Raw genomic sequence first — 19,142 nt, 5'->3', positions numbered from 1 at the left:
CCTGTCAAGGAAGTGGCAAAGGAGAGTACATGTTACTCCAAAAGCCATTCGAAAGCTTAGGGAGAAATGTGAAGAAACTGGCGAGGTACAAGATCTGCCAAGAAGTGGATGACAATGCACGTCCACACGGAGCAAGGGCGGTGAACGACTTCTTCCGAGAGCAGGGAATCGAAAGGATGGTGTGGCCCGCTAACTCTCCCGACCTGAATCCAATTGAGCATCTTTGGGATCAACTCAATAGAAGAGTTTACGCCCGGGTCAATGACAACACAACACTCGCTGTTCTCTCGTTGATTGTCCAGGAAGAATGGGCTGCGATCCCACAACAGCGTGTCACCGGGCTGCTAGACAGCATGAGGAGAAGGTGCCAAGCCGTCATCAACAGTCGTGGGGGTTACACACGATATTAAAATCAACTGATAAGTTGTCAGTAAATAAAGAATGCATTAATGCCATATCAGTTGTTGTTATCATTTCTTGCTTTATTTCGAAGTTTTCAAGTATGCTTGCTCAACCATGAAAATGTGAAAAGGGTGCAGATTGTGTATAGGGATGTTTGCGTGTGTGTGGTAACGATCATCTTACACCTTAAATGGAATTCATCCCAATTTCCGTTTTAAAACCCCTCACAACGTGCCTTTGGCAATGGCAAGATTCCTTTCAAGTGTGCTCACTCATCCATAAATTAACGGATCAAATTTTTTTTTCCTCAGAATTACGTTAAAAGGTTATCAAACATTACTGCCATATATCATTTCTCAAAACGCGTTAACAAAAAAGTTACGGCATCTTGAACAAGTGGTTACCTATCCTTAAACATGTGCCACAAGATTGTACACAATGTCTATGGGAGAAAAAACAAATTCTTAACAATAGTGAAATGAGGCTTTGTTTCATGGATGATTATTGCTAATTTGATATCGCACAAAGTGGGGCAAAGGCCTTGAACTTTGTTCTCATTTACATAATTTTCAAAGATTTTGTGCTCGTTGAAGCATTACACGTAGAGATTTTCATAAAAATCAAATCAAATGAATTATACAAACAAGTGGAATGCCTCTGGCCGTCTCACCTGCATCACGCGGTTCAATATAGCAGCAGTGCTGACTTTGAATACTACTCTAACTCGCACAAGATGTTCAGTGATACATGGTTACTCTTATGTCCACTTTTTATGAACGAGACCAATAAACTTACAGAGATATGATGGTTATTCAACAAAAAACCCCAACATGGCCAAAGTTCATTGACCATACATGACCTTTGACCTTGATCATGTGACCTGAAACTCGCACAGGATGTTCAGTGATACTTGATTACTCTTATGTACAAGTTTCATGAATAAAATCCATTAACTTTCATAGTTTTGATGGTAATTCAACAGATAAACCCAATTCGGCCAAAGTTCATTGACCTTTGACCTTCGTCATGTGACCTGAAACGCGCACAGGATGTTCAGTGATATTTGATTACTCATATGTCCAAGTTTAATGAACTAGACTAATAAACTTTCAAAGTTATGATGGTAATTCAACAGATACCCCCGATTCGGCCAAAGTTCATTGACCCTAAATGACCTTTGACCTTAATCATGAGACCTGAAACTTGCACAAAATATTCAGTGATGCTTGATTACTATTATGTCCAAGTTTCATGAATCATATCCATAAACTTTCAAAGTTATGATGGGAATTCAACAGATATCCCCAATTCGGCCAAAGTTCATTGACCCTAAATGACCTTTGACCTTGGTCATGTGACGTGAAACTCATACAGGATATTCAGTGATACTTGATTGACCTTATGTCCAAGTTTCATGAACTAGGTCCATATATTTTCCAAGTTATGATGACATTTCAAAAACTTAACCTCAGGTTAAGATTTCGATGTTGATTCCTCCAACATGGTCTAAGTTCATTGACCCTAAATGACCTTTGACCTTGGTCATGTGACATGAAACTTTAATAGGATGTTCAGTAATACTTGATTAACCTTATGGCCAAGTTTCATGAACTAGGTCCATATACTTTCTAAGTTATGATGTCATTTCAAAAACTTAACCTCAGGTTAAGATTTGATGTTGACGCCGCCGCCGCCGCCGCCGCCGCCGTCGCCGCCGCCGTCGGAAAAGCGGCGCCTATAGTCTCACTCTGCTTCGCAGGTGAGACAAAAACATCTGTGACAGAAATCCGAAGTAAGCAATTGAATTTTAATCCGAAAACGAGAAAATGTTTTTCACATTCCACGTATTCAATGAAGCGTGAATGATTAATCAAATGCCGTAGAATTATTGAAACATGTTGATTCGTCATAAACATAACATTAAGTGTTAATACGATATTTTTTAGTGTGCAAAATGAAAGATATTTGACAACAAATTTGAAAAATGCAATTTTTTGTTGTCATAACGTGTTCATTGAACCCTGAAATTGTGAATATTGTTGAAGATACCTTTCTAAAAAATAAACGTCACCATATTTGATCATTTTGATCAAAAGAACTATGTGATAAATGCAATTTTGGCAAATTTAGCTTCGTGCTCATTCAACCGTGAAGTTCAACCCCAGTGGTTTCGTATGATAGAAAGCACCCTTTTCAAGCCGTTTTAACATTTCCCATATTGAGAATCTCGAATTCGTTCCGAAAACATGGTAACAAAGTCATATCAATCTTGTGACTTTTGAAAAGTGACATTTTTGCCTTCTTACTGTGTTCACTCAAGCATGACAAACATTTTCTCTCATATTCTTTCATGTGGTAGCCAATAAAATGACCTTCATGTACATGTAATCAGATTTTCTTAATTTCTCCTAGTTAAAAAATTATGGATGTTTGTTCAGGGGGGGACCTCCTTTTTTTGTTATGTATATAATAATAATAATAATTATAATAGCCAATTTTTATAAAGCGCTTTTCCAAGAATGGCCCAAAGCGCGTTACAGCATATTATTACCCCGGTCATTGGATTCATTTCAATCAAGCACGAAAAGTGCAAAATTTCCACTCCCTGGGGAGCATTCCTTGCATTCATCGCAGCCACATTATGGCGCTGGCAAAATCAAACATACAATATCTTTCGCATCCTACCGGGTACCCATTTAGCATCTGGGTCAAGAGTGGCAAAGTGTGGATTAACGCCTTGCCAAAGGACGCTAGACCGCGGTGGGATTCGAACACACGACCCTCTGTTTAAAAGGCGAGAGTCAGAACCACTACACCACGGCTCTTCCACCATATAGTGGTGCATTCTGTCTTTAAATTGATTAACTCGAGACAAAATATGTCACAATGACCCTGTAAATGTTCAGCTGTATGATGAGGGCCCATAATATTCATACACCCCTCTTCTATGAGGGGTGCATGGAGGAGCCGTGGTGCAGTGGTTCTGACTCTCGCCTTGTAAACAGAAGAAGGTTGTGTGTTCGAATATCCACATCATATTTGGTATCAAAAGAAAGAGGAAAAGCTAAACTTTATGATGATGTACATGAAAGACCAGAAATTGTTTGGGTCTGTTAAAAAAAATAACTGGCAATCCTGTTTCCTGTTTTTTTTTTTTTTGGAGGGGGAGGGGATGCAGTGTATGTAGTGTCTTCATAATAGTAAGTCAATATCAAATGATCATTTACCCAGGATGAACATCAGGTCCATTCATCACCATCTGTCTGAGTTCCTGGGCGTTCCAGTCAGTCACGGGTTGGGGGTACGTCAGGCGCTTTGCAATGACCTCCGGGATACCAATCTCATCCGTGTTGATGTAAGGATCGGGTGAGATGACGGAACGGGCTGCGTAGTTGACTCGTTTGCCCATCATGTGCTTCCTGAAGAGACCCTCTTTCCTCTCAAGAAGCTGAGGATCATGAGAGAAAGAGAGAGAGAGGGAATATAGTCAGCATCAAATAAGCCGAAACTCGTCATCATCATCATCATCATCGACAACATCATCATTATTATCACTATCACCCTCATCATCACCATCACCTCCTTTATCAATATTGTCATCATCATCATCATCATCATCATCAATGTCACCATCATCATCACCATCATCATCATCAATGTCGCCATCACCATCATCATCATCATCGTCATCATCATCATCATCGTCATCATAATCATCATCATCATAATCATCATCATCATTATCACCATCACCATCGTCATCACCATCATCATCATCACCACCACCACCACTATCATCATCTAACAGACCTGCTTGATGCCTGGTGCTTTATCAGTAGAAACCTTGTCAAGGTCACTGTCAATGACACAGTTAACATGGGTCTGAAGTTGGGTCAGAGCATTCTGAAGTTTCTCCGGTAGAGTCTTCCCTGGAACAGCACTCAAGATGCTCTAATAAAAAAAAAAAATAATTACCATTACTCATAATTACCGTCTTGATCAGAGCAGGGCCCCCCATCTTCAAAGAGTTACGATTGATACGATCAATCTCTTGTTTATGTAAATCCATCAATGACATTTTTTCTTCAGGAAATTTGCACAATATGTCCTTTGAAAACAAAATGAAGCACACTGAATAGTCAAGAAAACAACAAATGTATAAATATACTTCATATATTTGAAATATTTCGAACAAACATGTAATGTTGACTTTGCTGGCTTTCAAGAATTGCGATTGATTGGATCAATTGCAACTCTTTGTAAGACGCGGCCCCAGATAAGACTAATGAAATAAATGAGATGAAGTTGGAAGGTCTGCATTTGTGAAAATATTGGCAAAACATTTGTGATTGATTGGATCAATTGCAACTCTTTGTAAGACGGCCCCCAGATAAGACTAATGAAATAAATGAGATGAAGTTGCAAGGTCTGCATTTGTGAAAATATTGGCAAAACAAATTTTATCATCTTTTGCGACTGTTCCGAGAAGATCCAGACTTCCAGACAAGAAATCACCATTTTGCGTGCAGAGATCGTCTATCAAGTAAAATGTGATACCAACCAATTTTATGGCAATTTAACCTCCATCTGATACAATTATATTACCTTATCTGTTTGATTTCTGTTCTAAAGCTTGGCAAAACTATGGTGTTCAAATTAAGGTCACACTTTTTTATGACATTCTTTCAGCCGAGCCTGTACTTGTCAATCGCCATGTAGTAATATAAGATCGTGATACCAGCTTTTGAATTCTGTCAAGTGATTATGACTCTAGGAGCTGGCTTTCCGTTGGTATTCATGATTTAATTAATTTTGTGTAAAATGCCGTATTTAAAAAAAAATTGTAAATCAACTTCATGATAAATTTAAAAATGTGTGCAAATTATGGTCACTTCATTATACAATATGTGGTAAGTCCTAGAAAGGTATAAGACCTGCCCAAAATGCCTAGTCTCTCTCCGGCTCCTGCTCTACTCCACTACTATACTTGCCGACTCCAGGCAATCTTCTCTCATCTCTTCAACTTCAGCAAGCCTCCGACTCAAGCCCCTTATCTTGCTCACTACTTTTTTTTAGTTTTACAGTCTACTAGTTTTTTTGGTTTACAGTCGTCTTAAGGTTTACACTCATTTTGAAAAAATATTCTTGATTTCTAACCTACTTTCTCGCCTATCTAGTGCATTTCCACCTCTATCCACTTTCTCTTAGTCCATTCCAGGACTTTTCACATGGCGTACCATAATGATAATAATAATAATAGCTGCATTTATAAGGTGATTTTTGCTTGAGGAAGCAAAGCGCTGCTATCATTAACCCGGCTTTGAGCTTGAGCTACCATCACCTGTGCTCAGTGCATGCAAGGACGTAATCCTGCCATAGCAATTCACCTCAGCTGGGTCCAGTTCAGCACAGTGTGGATAAATTTCTTGCTGAAGGAAAACACACCATGGCTAGGACTCGAACCCACGACCCTCTGTATCAAAGGCGAGAGTCAGAACCACTAGACCACAGCGCACCCACCGTAAACCATTTCTGCAAAAATAAACGAGCTAAAGAAATAGTTTGACTGGATCACCTGATCTTCATTCTCCTTGTCTCTTGAGTCGACCTCAAATTCAGTCTTGACGGCCTCATTGAGGGATCCTTCCTGGCCGGTAGATTGCCTCATGGCCCGCAGCAAGAGACGCAATACGTGGCAATCCTTGAGGACCTTGGAGAGGTTACCTGTCTGTGGGTTTTCAAAGGTCTTGTCTCCCGCAGTAGATACCTGGAAATGAACAAGGATTGATTATTTCAACTTTTGAAGACTGATTTTGCTATGACACATGTTTCAATAAAATCCAACTGCATGTAATGTGGGCTCAGAGTCCCACAGATTAAATTGGGTGACTGCAGACAAAGCATACCATATTTAGAACCACAACTCTGTAAGAGTAATCACCCCAAGATGTCAGTTGTAAATGTATATGCCGTCCCGCACTGAGCAGAATGACATCATAATGTAACGACCGGAAACAACGACTCGAAAAACAAGGCATAAAACCCCCACAAATATCACTATGCATTTGTTAATCACTTTCTTTGTCTAATAATTATCATATTTCACGTACTAGGAATGTGGGAATCAAAGTGTTGATAATTGAATTATGTGTTAGATTGCAATTATCAATCACAGGTTGCTGTGTTGTGTTCCATTGAACTCTTCAAATCTTCCCCTCAAGATTCATATATTTCAGCATATGTGCAGTAGTTAGCTAACTTGGATGAGCCTGCACATATGGATATTTCTAAAACAAGTATGGCGCAATATACATGGTGTGGATTATCATCATCATCATTGACATCTCAGGCTAAAAATCCCTAGAGTCACAAGCATAATCTGGAATGTTCGCAAAGTAAGATAAAGATAAACCTAGAACAGATTTTACTGACATCATAAATAACAAGAGTGTCACTAAGGCAAGCACATAATACGACCGTCTATAATGCGGAAAATGGAGTTATTGGTCAAGGAAAAAGTGGAAGATGGTGACTTCACCTCTGAACTTCTCACTTCAAAATCAACAGGATCTATGCTAATATCATATACACCAAATTATATGAGCCTAGGTTAAGTTAAACTGAAGTAATCGCGTTTACAAGGACTTCAGAAGGGTAACATGAAAACATGTCAATGTGATTTTGACCTTTTGACCTCAAAATCAATAGGCTTCCTTGGATCTGTGCTAGAATCATACACACCAAATTATATGAGCCTACATTAGTTTAAACTAAATTTATCACGTTTACAAGGACGTCAGAAGGGTAAGATGAAAACATGTCAGTGTGACCTTGATCGTTGACCTTTTGACTTCAAAATCAATAGGCTTCCTAGGATACATGCTAGTATCACATACACCAAATTATATGAGCCTAGGTTAAGTCAAACTGAAGTTATCACATTTAGAACAGGGTTGGCGATTTTTTTTATTTTTTTAAAAAAATAAAAAAAATCGGATTTATTTGATTTAAATCAGATTTTTTTTATTTAAATCAGATTTTTTTTATTTTTTTAAAGTTCCTTCGAAAAAAAGGGTAATTATCCCCCCCCCTTACTCTTACAATGACATCAATATTGATGTTATACATTTCACCCCTAATATTGTTCTTAACCACATATTTTGTAATTAAAATCCAGTAAAAATGGACAATTAAAAATAAATTTGAGGAATCATGTATCTGAACTTAATTCTATCATACATAGGCCTATGAAGGAATATTCCATAGGGAATTCCCAGTGAGTAGAGAAAATTCCCCTCTGGGATTTTTCATTCAAATATTTAAAAAATCCAAGAGAAAAAAATCCCTTATCAAAACTGCCAACAAACCCTTTGCCAATTACTAGTATTCATGTATATTGTAAGAGAAATAATTCAAATCAATGATTTTTTTTTCAATTAGTCACAGCTTTACAATAGTCAAAGAGAGACTACAACTGTATATGTTTAGGATCTTTTTAGTTTGATAAAAAGCTCTTCTCTTGCTACAGATATAGATGCAAAACTCTCAGTTTTGGAGAACAATATAGGAGATAGCTTAGTCAAACTGTCAAAGGGTGACTATACTACATTCTGTTACTGTGATTTTTTTACATTAATCTACAATTTTTATTCCCATATTCTCTACAAAAAAATCTGTTTGATCCATGAAGTATGAAAAAAAATCTACTTACTTTTAACTTAAAGGATAGAAACTGCAAAACTGCTTAAATTACAACATATGTATTACAAAAAGAAGTATTTTATTTTAAATGAGACACAGCTTACAACTGCCAATGATTGTAACTGAAGTACCTGCATCTTAACATTAAAATGCAGTGTTAAATGTTTATTCTGAGTTTTGCAAATTGTTGTTATAGAGCTCTTTCCATTATTACATGCAGATACAAAACTTCCATTATTTGTAGCACTGAACATAAAATGGGCTGCAGTGACTTAAACGGTTTATAAGAGAAAGCTTTTCTCAACAGTCAAATTATGACTGTACTACATTATGTTATTGTGATTTTTATAATTATGTTATTTAAAACATCAAATGTATGATAAATGTAACAATACAAAATAAGAGGCATGTTAAATATGTTGATTACATGCAGGTATTTACATGACAAAAGTAGTTGTGTGTAGGCGAAGGATCAAAACTGGAAAACTGCCAACAAACCTTTTCTCATTGACTTTTATATATTATATATTTTCTTTTACAAACTGCTCTCTGAAAGTCTTTGGATTATGAAAAAACTTTATGTTAAGAAAGAAATTGACTAATAATAACTGACAAAGAATGTAAAATTTCAGAAGAAAAACTCGACATAATTTACAAAAAATGAGTACCTATTGACAACATACATCTGTAGTTTTTAAGGAATTACCTGATTTTATTAATTTGATTTTAATTTGTTTTAAGTAGATATGAAGACTTTGTTGATCTTTTATTGATATAAAGTTAATTCAAAGTTTTTCAGTTGACTTGAAGAATTAAAACTGCATTGAACAAATACTTTGTCCATGATTTGTACATTTTTCAATGGAAGTGATTTAAATCAATGATTTAAAAAAAAAAAATCATGGTGATTTAAATCGCGATTTAAATCACGATTTAAATCAACGTGATTTAAATCCGCCAACCCTGATTTAGAAGGAAAAGTTAATGGACGGACACCGAGCATGATACCATAAAAGTCCCGTCTAGGACGGGCGTATACAAATTACCACCATTACGAAGAGAAGAGATAGATCTTACCGGTCTAAACTTTGAGGGAATGACTGGAAGTGCTTCTAGGAAGAACTGATCTATGGTAGAGTCTTCACCATGCATGCTAGGCAGATCAAGAACTCCAAAAATATGACGTAATACTTTACCTAGAAACAAACAAACAAGGAGATAAGGTTTTACTGCTTACCGCATATGGTCACTCGGCTGTTAAAACTTTGTGTCTCAAATTGTAAAAATATTGATATATCAGAAAAGGCTTATTTCTAGAGTTATGAAACATGGGACAACCTAATATTGCCTTTAGAGATCTCTGTAGATTAGGGGATTTGTATAAGGATAAATTTCAGTTGTGGTAATGATCTGGAAATGATTTCGAACAGAATCCAATGAAATTACCCTCAAAGTGTATGTATCATACTGATCATATTGAAACTAATAATATTCTTGATCCTTGATCCTCTCCAATCTGCCTATAGGCCATTTCATAGGCCAGGTCACAGCACCGAGTCTGCTCTGATCAAAGTAAAAAATGACATCATGTTTTCTCTCGACTCTAATAATGTAGTTTTCATGGTGCTGTTAGATTTATCTGCCGCGTTTGATACAATAGATCATAACATTTTCATATCCCGGTTATTCAATAGAATAGGCATTAGGTCCACAGTCTTATCCTGGTTTCAATCATACCTGTCTGGATGGACTTCGCAAGTTGATATTGATGGCACATTGTCAAATCCCATAACTCTAGAATTTGGACTCCCTCAGGGGTCAATAGTCGGACCCATAGGCTACTCAATATATACCCTTCCAGTTGGTGATATCATCCGAAATCACTGTATCAATTATCATTTTTACGCTGATGACATACAATTATATGTTTCTTTTGATCCGAAGACTCCTGGAGCTCTCAATAATGCACTGGTTAAACTCCAGAATTGTATATCAGACATAAGACAGTGGATGATAGTGAATAAACTGAAACTTAATGATAATAAAACTGAATTTTTTGTTGCGGCCTCTACTTATAACTTGCGCAATCTTCCAAATGTTCAACTTGATGTTGATGGTACACTCATTAGACCATCAGAAAAAATACGAAACCTTGGTGTCATATTTGATTCCCGCATGTCAATGTCGTACCATATCTCTCATATCTGTAGCACAGTCACTTTTTATTTAAGGAACATTTCTAGAATCAGAAGGTTTATTGACCAGTCTGCCTGTCACAATGCTGTTCGTTCATTGGTTCTGTCTCGTATTGATTATTGCAATGGGCTCCTTTCTACAATTCCCTCTAATCAATTAGTCCGTGTTCAACGATTACAAAATTGGGCAGCACGATTAATTCTACAAGTTTCCCGGGATCATCCTTCCCAACCACTCTTTAATTCGCTTCACTGGCTTCCTTTTAAACAGAGAATTACGTTCAAATTACTGGTGATTGTCTACAAAACACTGAATAAACAGGCTCCACAGTATTTAAGTAACTGCCTTAATCTATATAGACCAACTAGAGCTCTTAGATCGGCCAGTGATCACCTTCGCCTCACATATTCATTAACTCGTACATTAGCTGGTGATAGAACCTTTACGGTGTCGGCCTCAAAATCCTGGAACAACCTGCCACTAATAATTAGACAGTCTCCATCATTAGCAATCTTCAAAAAGTTATTAAAAACTCATCTCTTTAATACTTTGTAGTTTTTAGAATATTACATCTTATTCATTGTAAGCGCTTTGGGCCTAATGGGAAAAGCGCAGTACAAATAACAAGTAATAATAATGTATGTATAAATAAAAAATATTTGCCAAATAGCTCTGGAAGAAATTAGCAAAAATAGCACGGAATTCCATCAAATGTTAGGTACTTTTTAAGCAATATTAATACACTGTCCCATATATGCTTTTCTGTGTTAGTGATCATCAGAATTATCAATTTTGAGCTAAGATTTCATGATTTAACAAAGTTTACATTTACGTACCAGATCTAGATGGATGATAATATTTTGACAACCTTAATTTAAAAGACTAAGAAATAATTGTCTGCTGCAACTACTCTCTTTTTTACCTTTAAGACAACATAAGCCTGCTGCCATTGTATTTATTGAAGAATGTAACTGACTCCTTACCATCATTTTGCATCAGTTTCCTGAGATGTTTCCTAGCTTCATGAGGAGACAGATAGACCATCTGAAGCCCCTGACCAGTACCACTGTTCACCTTGGTCAGGATAACGCTATTATGGAGAGGACGGATCTCACGGACCGGTTTCTTGCACAGAGGACACTTCCTACCGCGTGACGCTATGTGCTGACGTATGAAGGACTGGATGACCTGACGTCGACACTCCTCAATATGACGTGCTTCACAGGGTTCGTCTTTCTTTAATTCTATGGGATAAGAATGATAAGGGATACATTCAATGGAGGTGTGGAAATGTAGGACCATCATCATAATTTTTATCATTATCATCATTACCAACGTTATCATCATCACAAAGAGCTTACCAGAAAGGATCTTATTACATATTCTTTGAAAGGTGTTTCAAGCTCATCGGCCAATTCTTTATCTGATTCATCATCAACATCATCAACATCATCAGCATCATCGTCTTCTTCATCATCATCATCATCATCATCATCATCATCATCATCATCATCATCATCATCATCATCATCATCATCATCATCATCATCATGATCATCATCATCATCATCATTATCATCATCATAATCATCATCACCATCATCATCATCATCATCATATCACAAAGTGCTTACCAGATAGGATCTTATCCACATATTCTCTTAGAGTCGTCTCCATCTCATCAGCCAATCCTTCATCATCCGATTCAGAGATGACCTGACTGGCCACTTCAGCAAGGTCTCCTACGCTGCCCAACAAACCGTGATCCAAGCAACGGAGCTGGTGGACTACCAGACACAGGGTCCACCGAGGGGCGAGCAGGTGATTACATTCTAAACAACTACCATGAAGGAGCTACAGGGAAGGAGGGAGAGAGAGAGAGAGGTCAGAGGAAGTGGGAAAGAGAAGAGAGAGAGATGAAGGCAGGGTGGAGGGAGAGGAGATAATCATCGTGATAACCATCATCCTTTTGATAGGCTGCTTTATTTAATTATATTAAATTCACTTGAGCCTTGTATAATTTACATATCTAAACATCGTGTAAAGAAACTTTCAAAGGACAAAAAAAACACATAATTTACCTATGCTATAAGAGGTCAATTATTGTTTTGAATATGTATCAAATATGTTTTAGGGTTCAACATGAAAATTGTTAACCATAATTTTTTCAAGAATGTGACCTTAGTATTTTAAAGGGGAATGAAACCTTTGGAACAAATAGGCTTGTGTAGAAACAGAAAAATCAAAGAATAAGAATAAAGAAAGTTTGAGAAAAATCGGACAAATAATGAGAAAGTTATGAGCATTTGAATATTGCAATCACTAATGCTATGGAGATCCTCCCATTGGCAATGCGACAAGGATGTGTGATGTCACTGATGAACAACTTTCCCTTTGGTGGATTATAAAATACCCTCAAAATGTTTCTTTTTGCTTTTTCTTATGATGATGCAAACTCTTTATCCATGATGTATTCTTAAAAAATATGTATTACATGCCCTCATGTAGAAAGAACACATGATCTATGAATAGATGTGATAAAAGAGGCAATTCAAGTGAAATATATACTAAAGTAATGGGGAGAGTTGTTCACAAGTGACTTCACACATCTTTGTCGCATTGCCAATTTGCTATCTCCATAGCATTAGTGATCGCACTATTCAAATGCTCATAACTTTCTCATTATTTGTCCGATTTTTCTCAAACTTTTGTTGATCTGTTCCTTTGATTTTTCTGTTTTCACACAAGCTATCTTGTTCAAATGGTTTAATTCTCCTTTAATGTTTCTTTACTATTATCTGTAAGGGGTCCACTATATTTCTATCGTTATATCTTTTTCTCTGTATTTCGTATTTATATTTATTTATATATTATATACTGGACCTGTAACTTTGTGTCTCACTGTAATTTTCAAAATTAGTGTTTGTTTTGTAAAATTGAAAACAGGGGCGGATCCAGAATTTTGAAATAGGGGGGAGCCAGCGGCGAGGGAGCGAAGCGACCTAGCGGGGGGAGGGTGTGGGAGGGGGGATACCCCCTCCCACGGCAAGGACTTTTTCAAAAAATCATGTCCAAAAGTCGTATTTTGAGAGCACCTTTAGAAGAAAAATGCACACTTAAATCACTGTAACTTCATGAATAAAAGACACATACTGACTCATTTCAGTGAAAACGTACATGACCAAGGCAGAATGATAATGCTGCGCACGTGGCGCCCGATATAGGGCTTCATCTTTGAGTGAAGAATAATCTCGGGGATAGACATTATCATTCGCATCGTTGACACTTTCTCTCGCGATCTGTTACTTACAATTTACATGTATTTGCCATAAAGACGGACAAACGCATGTTACAAAAAACACAAAATTTCGGGAAAAAATGATATCCAATCCAACATCTTCACACTGGTCACTGCACTGCAACTCCCAATTACAAGTGGTGCAACTTTCCATCCAATCGACTTGCGCGCCCTGGAATTCCGGAATTTACATATTGCAATGAAGTATGACAGAGGTGCATTTGTGCGAACACAAAGGCCATGAGCGTAAGTTAAAATATAGTTTTGACTAGATCTAGCCCTTGAAATTGACTACATTGTACCAATCCAGTAAATATAACCATCCAACAACAAAAAAAAAAATCCGGCAAAAATACATGTGTGGATTTTGATAATAAATTTTAAAAATTGAATCTTTGAAACTGAAGTCAACAGATTAACCCATTGCCTTCTACCTTTGAATATTCCCTACACAAAGTCTATGTAAATGACACAGGTGAGTGGTTGAATGCATGCTTACCTGACGGACAAGTGGAAAGAAGAGCGGATTGAAGACAGGAAGTGGCAGGGTCACATGACCCATGTGACCTGGACAATGGAACTGACCCAAGCTGCATGTTCCACAAAGCTCATCTCGATCGCTTGGACCTATAAGACACAGGTGAAAGATTCAAAGTGAATGCAGCAGAAGACGACAGAGAATAGGAGCATTTCCCCGGGGGCGGGGGCCACTTACATTGACGAGTGGATACCATGCGCTACCAACAAAACACATAAATAGAATGTCTTTTTCAAGATAGGGCATGTTACGTATGTAACATAATAAGAGTGTCAAAAACGCTAAAATAATGAAAAAAGGGTATCTATTTTTGCCAGGAAAGCTACGTGTTTAAGATCAAATTTGCGAGGGTATAAAAAATCAAGAATAAAATGTTTTATAAAGGATGTACTTTTTGCCCCAAGAGCCAACAATACGTGTACTATTTGTGCGAGGTGGAGCTGTACTAAACCCAATGATGTAGGTAAAGGTAAAACCGACGACTGGTCCGTTCATGACACAATTGAAATATCGCTGTACTCATTTAGGGGTTCAATTCAGGGAATACTTGCCAATAGAATCGTCTTGTTTCCAATACTTATTGAGGGTAGGGTTCACATGCCAATACTTGTTAACGGGTGCATTTTCAGAATATGGAAAATAGGTGTTTAGGGTGCTTTTCGAGAGCCTATGGTTGCGCATGGTATCCACTCGTCAATGGAAAAGGCCCCCCCCCCCCCGGAGCATTTCACTCAAGTCGGATATCGCTACACAGGCACATATTTTTACACTTGAGCCAGCTAAGGAATGGTCCAGAGAATCCACTGTTCTGGCTTCATCACTCTATTGTTCTGGGCACGAGTGTAGATTCGAAAGAAATTACACCCAAAGATTGCTGACTGCCACTGTATAAGCATGCATGATCATATCCGTCACTGCCGATTAAAGACGTATATCAATGAGATACTGAACATATTCATCATGTTCTAGTGTTTCGGCAGAAAAGAGTTATTTTGGATCAAATTACACACAGGTAGAAAGTATTATAAATCATGTGGCATTGCAATCTCTTTCCTTCCGCTTCAGGTCTTTGACCCTTCATAAATTTACCTAGTGCAGGATCATTGAGGCTAAGATTGGGTGTCAAAGGTTATCAAAAGATTTTGAATTAAAATATTTCACACTCAACTGCTTCAGATCTTAAGAACTGCTTTGAATGCCATACCTCAGTCTTTGAGACTAAAGGGACTTACTTAGTGCAGGATGGTGTCCAATGTCATCAAAAGATCTTGGTTTCGTTAATTCTTTCACACTCAACTACTTCAGGTCTTCACGGCTTTACATGCAAAACCATACAGAGACTTTGTGGAATTACCCAGAGCAGGATCATAGAGGCCTCTTAAGGTTGGTTGACCAAGGTCATCAAAAGATCTTAGATTGATTCTTTCACACTCAACTGCTTTAGGCCTTCACTGCTTTACATGCTAAACCATACAGAGACTTTGTGGACTTACCAAGAGCAGGATCATAGAGGCCTCCTAAGGTTGGGTGTCCGAGGTCATCAAAAGATCTTGGATTAGTTAATTCTTTCACACTCAACTGCTTCAGGTCTTCACTGCTGTACGTGCTAAACCTCACAGAGTCAACACGTTTACTAGGAATCTCTCTCACTGACATATTCTTTACTTCTTCCTATGGGAACGCTGAGTGGTGTGTGACTGGCTCACTTGTATTGTCAGAATATACCTTTTAATAAAGGAAATAAAAAGTACAAATTTAGAAATAGTTTATACAGTTTATACTGAGTCAATTTGTGCCAAAACACTTTCTTTTGATGAAATGTATGAAACGGGCCCCAGGTTTGGGGCATACCTTCGTCTATTCTTGTATGCGACCACTTGGTATATGTTACTTTTCTGCAATTTTCTGGTGGAGAAATTTGCTTGAAGTCTGCCGGTGCAAAACTACATTAGCCTCTCTAGTGCGACAGAGAAGGGGGTTGGGGTAACCGAATTATAAAATGATATGTATGTGCCGCACCAAAAAACAAAAATTGGGAGCTCTGGATCTTAACTTTGGTCTTAAAATGGGGGTCTCCTGAACTGCTCTAGTAGTAACAATTCCTAAAAATGCAATGCTCCGGAATGGCATACATGTCAATTCTGTGTTTCAGAGCGTTGCATGAATAGGCATGATATTGGCCATGATGTTTCTGCGTGATGAACCAATCTGCTGCGTCCGAATCGCCCGCAGTGCTTTTGCTGTTATTGGAAGTTGGTGGCAATTTGCCACTGGGCTGCGCCAAGTATGAGCGGGCACTGTTCCTTGAAAACCACAAATTTTAGTCTCTGGAACAGGGGAAAAAACGAATTTCTACAACTGTCTAAATTGGTGATGCTCTGAAACAGAAATTTTGGTTGAAAATGGGGGTCACGACCACAGCACACATCGAAAGGTTGCCCATTGACTGTGTGACACACAGCCAAGCTCTACACAGCTCACAGCAGTGTTTTGGAGACCACTGATTGGTTCATTGCGCAGATAAAGTGGTCACAAAAATAATCCAGATCCGAAAGTATCAATAGCGATAACGATATCCAGCCTACTTTTCTACTAATGGTTTTCGCTTGTGATAGTATCGCTCCAGTATAAGTAAAAAAATTACCAAGAATAAGCAATTTCATGCATATTCACGCAATGCTCCGAAACCCGAAAATCAATTGACTTTGTGCATGTTCCGATAGATTCTACAAACTCCAACGAACACGATGCCACATCAACGCTACTTCGTAAGATTTTGACGGAAAAGCAAGAAGTAATCAAAATTTGCCTACCTGTGCGGTATCAGTGAGAAAACAGATCCTCTGAGAATACCTTTCATAATTCACACTTCAGGTGAAAATTAGGAAAGGCTTTTCCAGGATGTTTTATATGCTCACAATGATTCACAAAACTGTTTGAATGTTCAAATTCCGACACCCAGAAGTCGAGTTATTGTCATCTTTGTGATATAAAATCAGGGCTTTTTGTGGACACGACAATTACATAATCTTATTATTTTCTTTGTTTTGAGCATGGCACATGAATAATACCATACCTAGCTTATGGGGAATGTACATGCTTTTCATTTACCGGAAATCTTTGAAAGTCTTTTTGTGCAATGATTTTGACATATTGTCTACTTAGTCTGTCACAGCCATGGGGAGGGTGTGATGACTTGTTGGTCCAGTGGCAACTTCTTAAATACAGAACTCAAAGTAACAATGGAGACAATATTTTAAGGAAATTAAATTTAATTTCAATCTTCAAGGTCAAGTGTTCCTTGGAACAACAATTACATTACTTCAAAACATAAAATATGGAAAAGAATTCAATATAAAACAATCATCAAATTCAACGGAGATCATACCTTGCAATACAATTCAGTAATGCAACCATTAACTATTCCTGATTGATTCATTATATAAATGATCAATATATCCAAATATAACCAAACAGTTTAATTTGTTACTGCTTACTTAAAGTCCAAAAGTTCTTTTACTTCTATATCTTCATTTCTTTAAAATATGGAACCTGATCTGAAGAACTCCTTTGGAATATTGGAATCAACTCGTTGACCGTCTAACATGGCCGAAGTCCTTCGACGTTCGCCTTGACTGACTCAACTTGACTAGTGTAGACTTTACATCATACTGTAGTTTACATCGGGTTTAAACCTCTCGCCATAGTTTAACTGGTGACAAGAAAGCTTGGATGACCGGAGCAGCCCATGTCCAGTACAGACAAATGTGGTGCAACATAGGTAGAAAAATATAAGAAACTGCCACGCCTCGTCTCTATATGAACAGCCTAAAAATGCTGTCGTCGCCCGACCCTGTCGGCCTAGCTGATGCTACCAAACCCTAGCAGGCTAACTGCTGTGGCTGCTCTTAGAGAGAACTCGGAGGTCTTGCCTCCCCGATTCCTAAGCTTCAAGTGACAACTATCAAATCTAACTCGGGTTCCTCCCATACAAAAATTCCAATCTAAACCCAAGCTCCTTAAATATTGCATTCACCTGCTTTTAACAAAAACTTTGCAAGAAACCTCTGAATCATCCTAGCATTGAATAGGGATCAGAATTTAGAACTTGGAAGAGAGTCTATTTAAAGCTGCCTAACACTGAGTTATGTAAGGTATGAAACACACAAATGGAAATGTGCTAATAGCCAACTGCACTGCATTACTATGGACAAAGGAAAAGATTCATGACCAAGACAAAAGAGTTGGGTCACTGGCATAGATAGATAGACATGACTTGTAACAGTCATTGTTCATCATTGTGATACTTGTCTACAAATTTTTGATATTCAAAATTACTAATCATTAATGAAGACAAAAGAAATGGCCTTTTAATGTAATTTTTCAAATTTGATGAGCGAATTAAGAAAAATGGGGAATGGGGGGGGGGGGGCTAAAGTATTCAGACTGATTTGGCATAGATTTTCTCTGGTTCTAGGGCAACTTCCCCTATCCAAAAATCTACCCCTAACCCTATTTCGGGGGTAATTGTCATGTGGTACTTGTGCACATGGAAAACATGACTGATTTCTTTTGCTTGAATATTAGAAATTAAATTATCAATCAATATTCATGAATGTTTATTATTAATTAATTCAAAAAGATGTTTAATACACTAATTTACCAAATAAAAACAAGAAAGTAACTTCTGAATAACCTTTTTCTCCTTTTGTTAGCAGTAGCCTAAGAACCTGAATGACATATCAGCCACGATATGTTACACCTTTTCAAAGTCACTTCATCAATCACTGCTTCATTCCACACAAATAATCCTATTAATTACAATCTATCCCATCATAATGAGGTATTCCGGCAAATATCTTGTCATAATACCTTGCTATGGAAATCCATTGTACAGAACACATCACCCAAAGGGTCGCAGAAGTGTGTGTGTTTGTGGGGGGAATGTAAAATCCAATTATGATTTTTTTTGCATGGTCACCCCCCCCCCTTTCAAAGCCGTTCCGC

General features: G+C 37.6%; 1 protein-coding gene across 1 annotated transcript in view; it reads right to left on the bottom strand.

The window, feature by feature from the left end:
- LOC121423678 (DNA-directed RNA polymerase I subunit RPA1-like) overlaps window positions 1-18,510 on the bottom strand; it is a 52,429-nt gene extending 33,919 nt beyond the window's left edge. The window contains exons 1-9 of the mRNA XM_041619106.1: window positions 17,633-18,510; window positions 15,629-15,860; window positions 14,097-14,224; window positions 11,934-12,153; window positions 11,283-11,543; window positions 9,181-9,299; window positions 5,978-6,169; window positions 4,213-4,353; window positions 3,630-3,850 (exon numbers count right to left, since the gene is read on the bottom strand). Coding sequence (XP_041475040.1) covers window positions 3,630-3,850; window positions 4,213-4,353; window positions 5,978-6,169; window positions 9,181-9,299; window positions 11,283-11,543; window positions 11,934-12,153; window positions 14,097-14,224; window positions 15,629-15,791 — 1,445 coding nt within the window. The 5' untranslated portion in view covers window positions 15,792-15,860; window positions 17,633-18,510. The remainder of the gene's footprint in view (window positions 1-3,629; window positions 3,851-4,212; window positions 4,354-5,977; window positions 6,170-9,180; window positions 9,300-11,282; window positions 11,544-11,933; window positions 12,154-14,096; window positions 14,225-15,628; window positions 15,861-17,632) is intronic.
- Window positions 18,511-19,142: the final 632 nt, after the last annotated feature.

Source organism: Lytechinus variegatus, chromosome 11 (genome assembly GCF_018143015.1).
Source record: "Lytechinus variegatus isolate NC3 chromosome 11, Lvar_3.0, whole genome shotgun sequence".
Taxonomy (NCBI): Eukaryota; Metazoa; Echinodermata; class Echinoidea; order Temnopleuroida; family Toxopneustidae; genus Lytechinus; species Lytechinus variegatus.
This window is presented reverse-complemented; position numbering and strand designations above follow the sequence as displayed.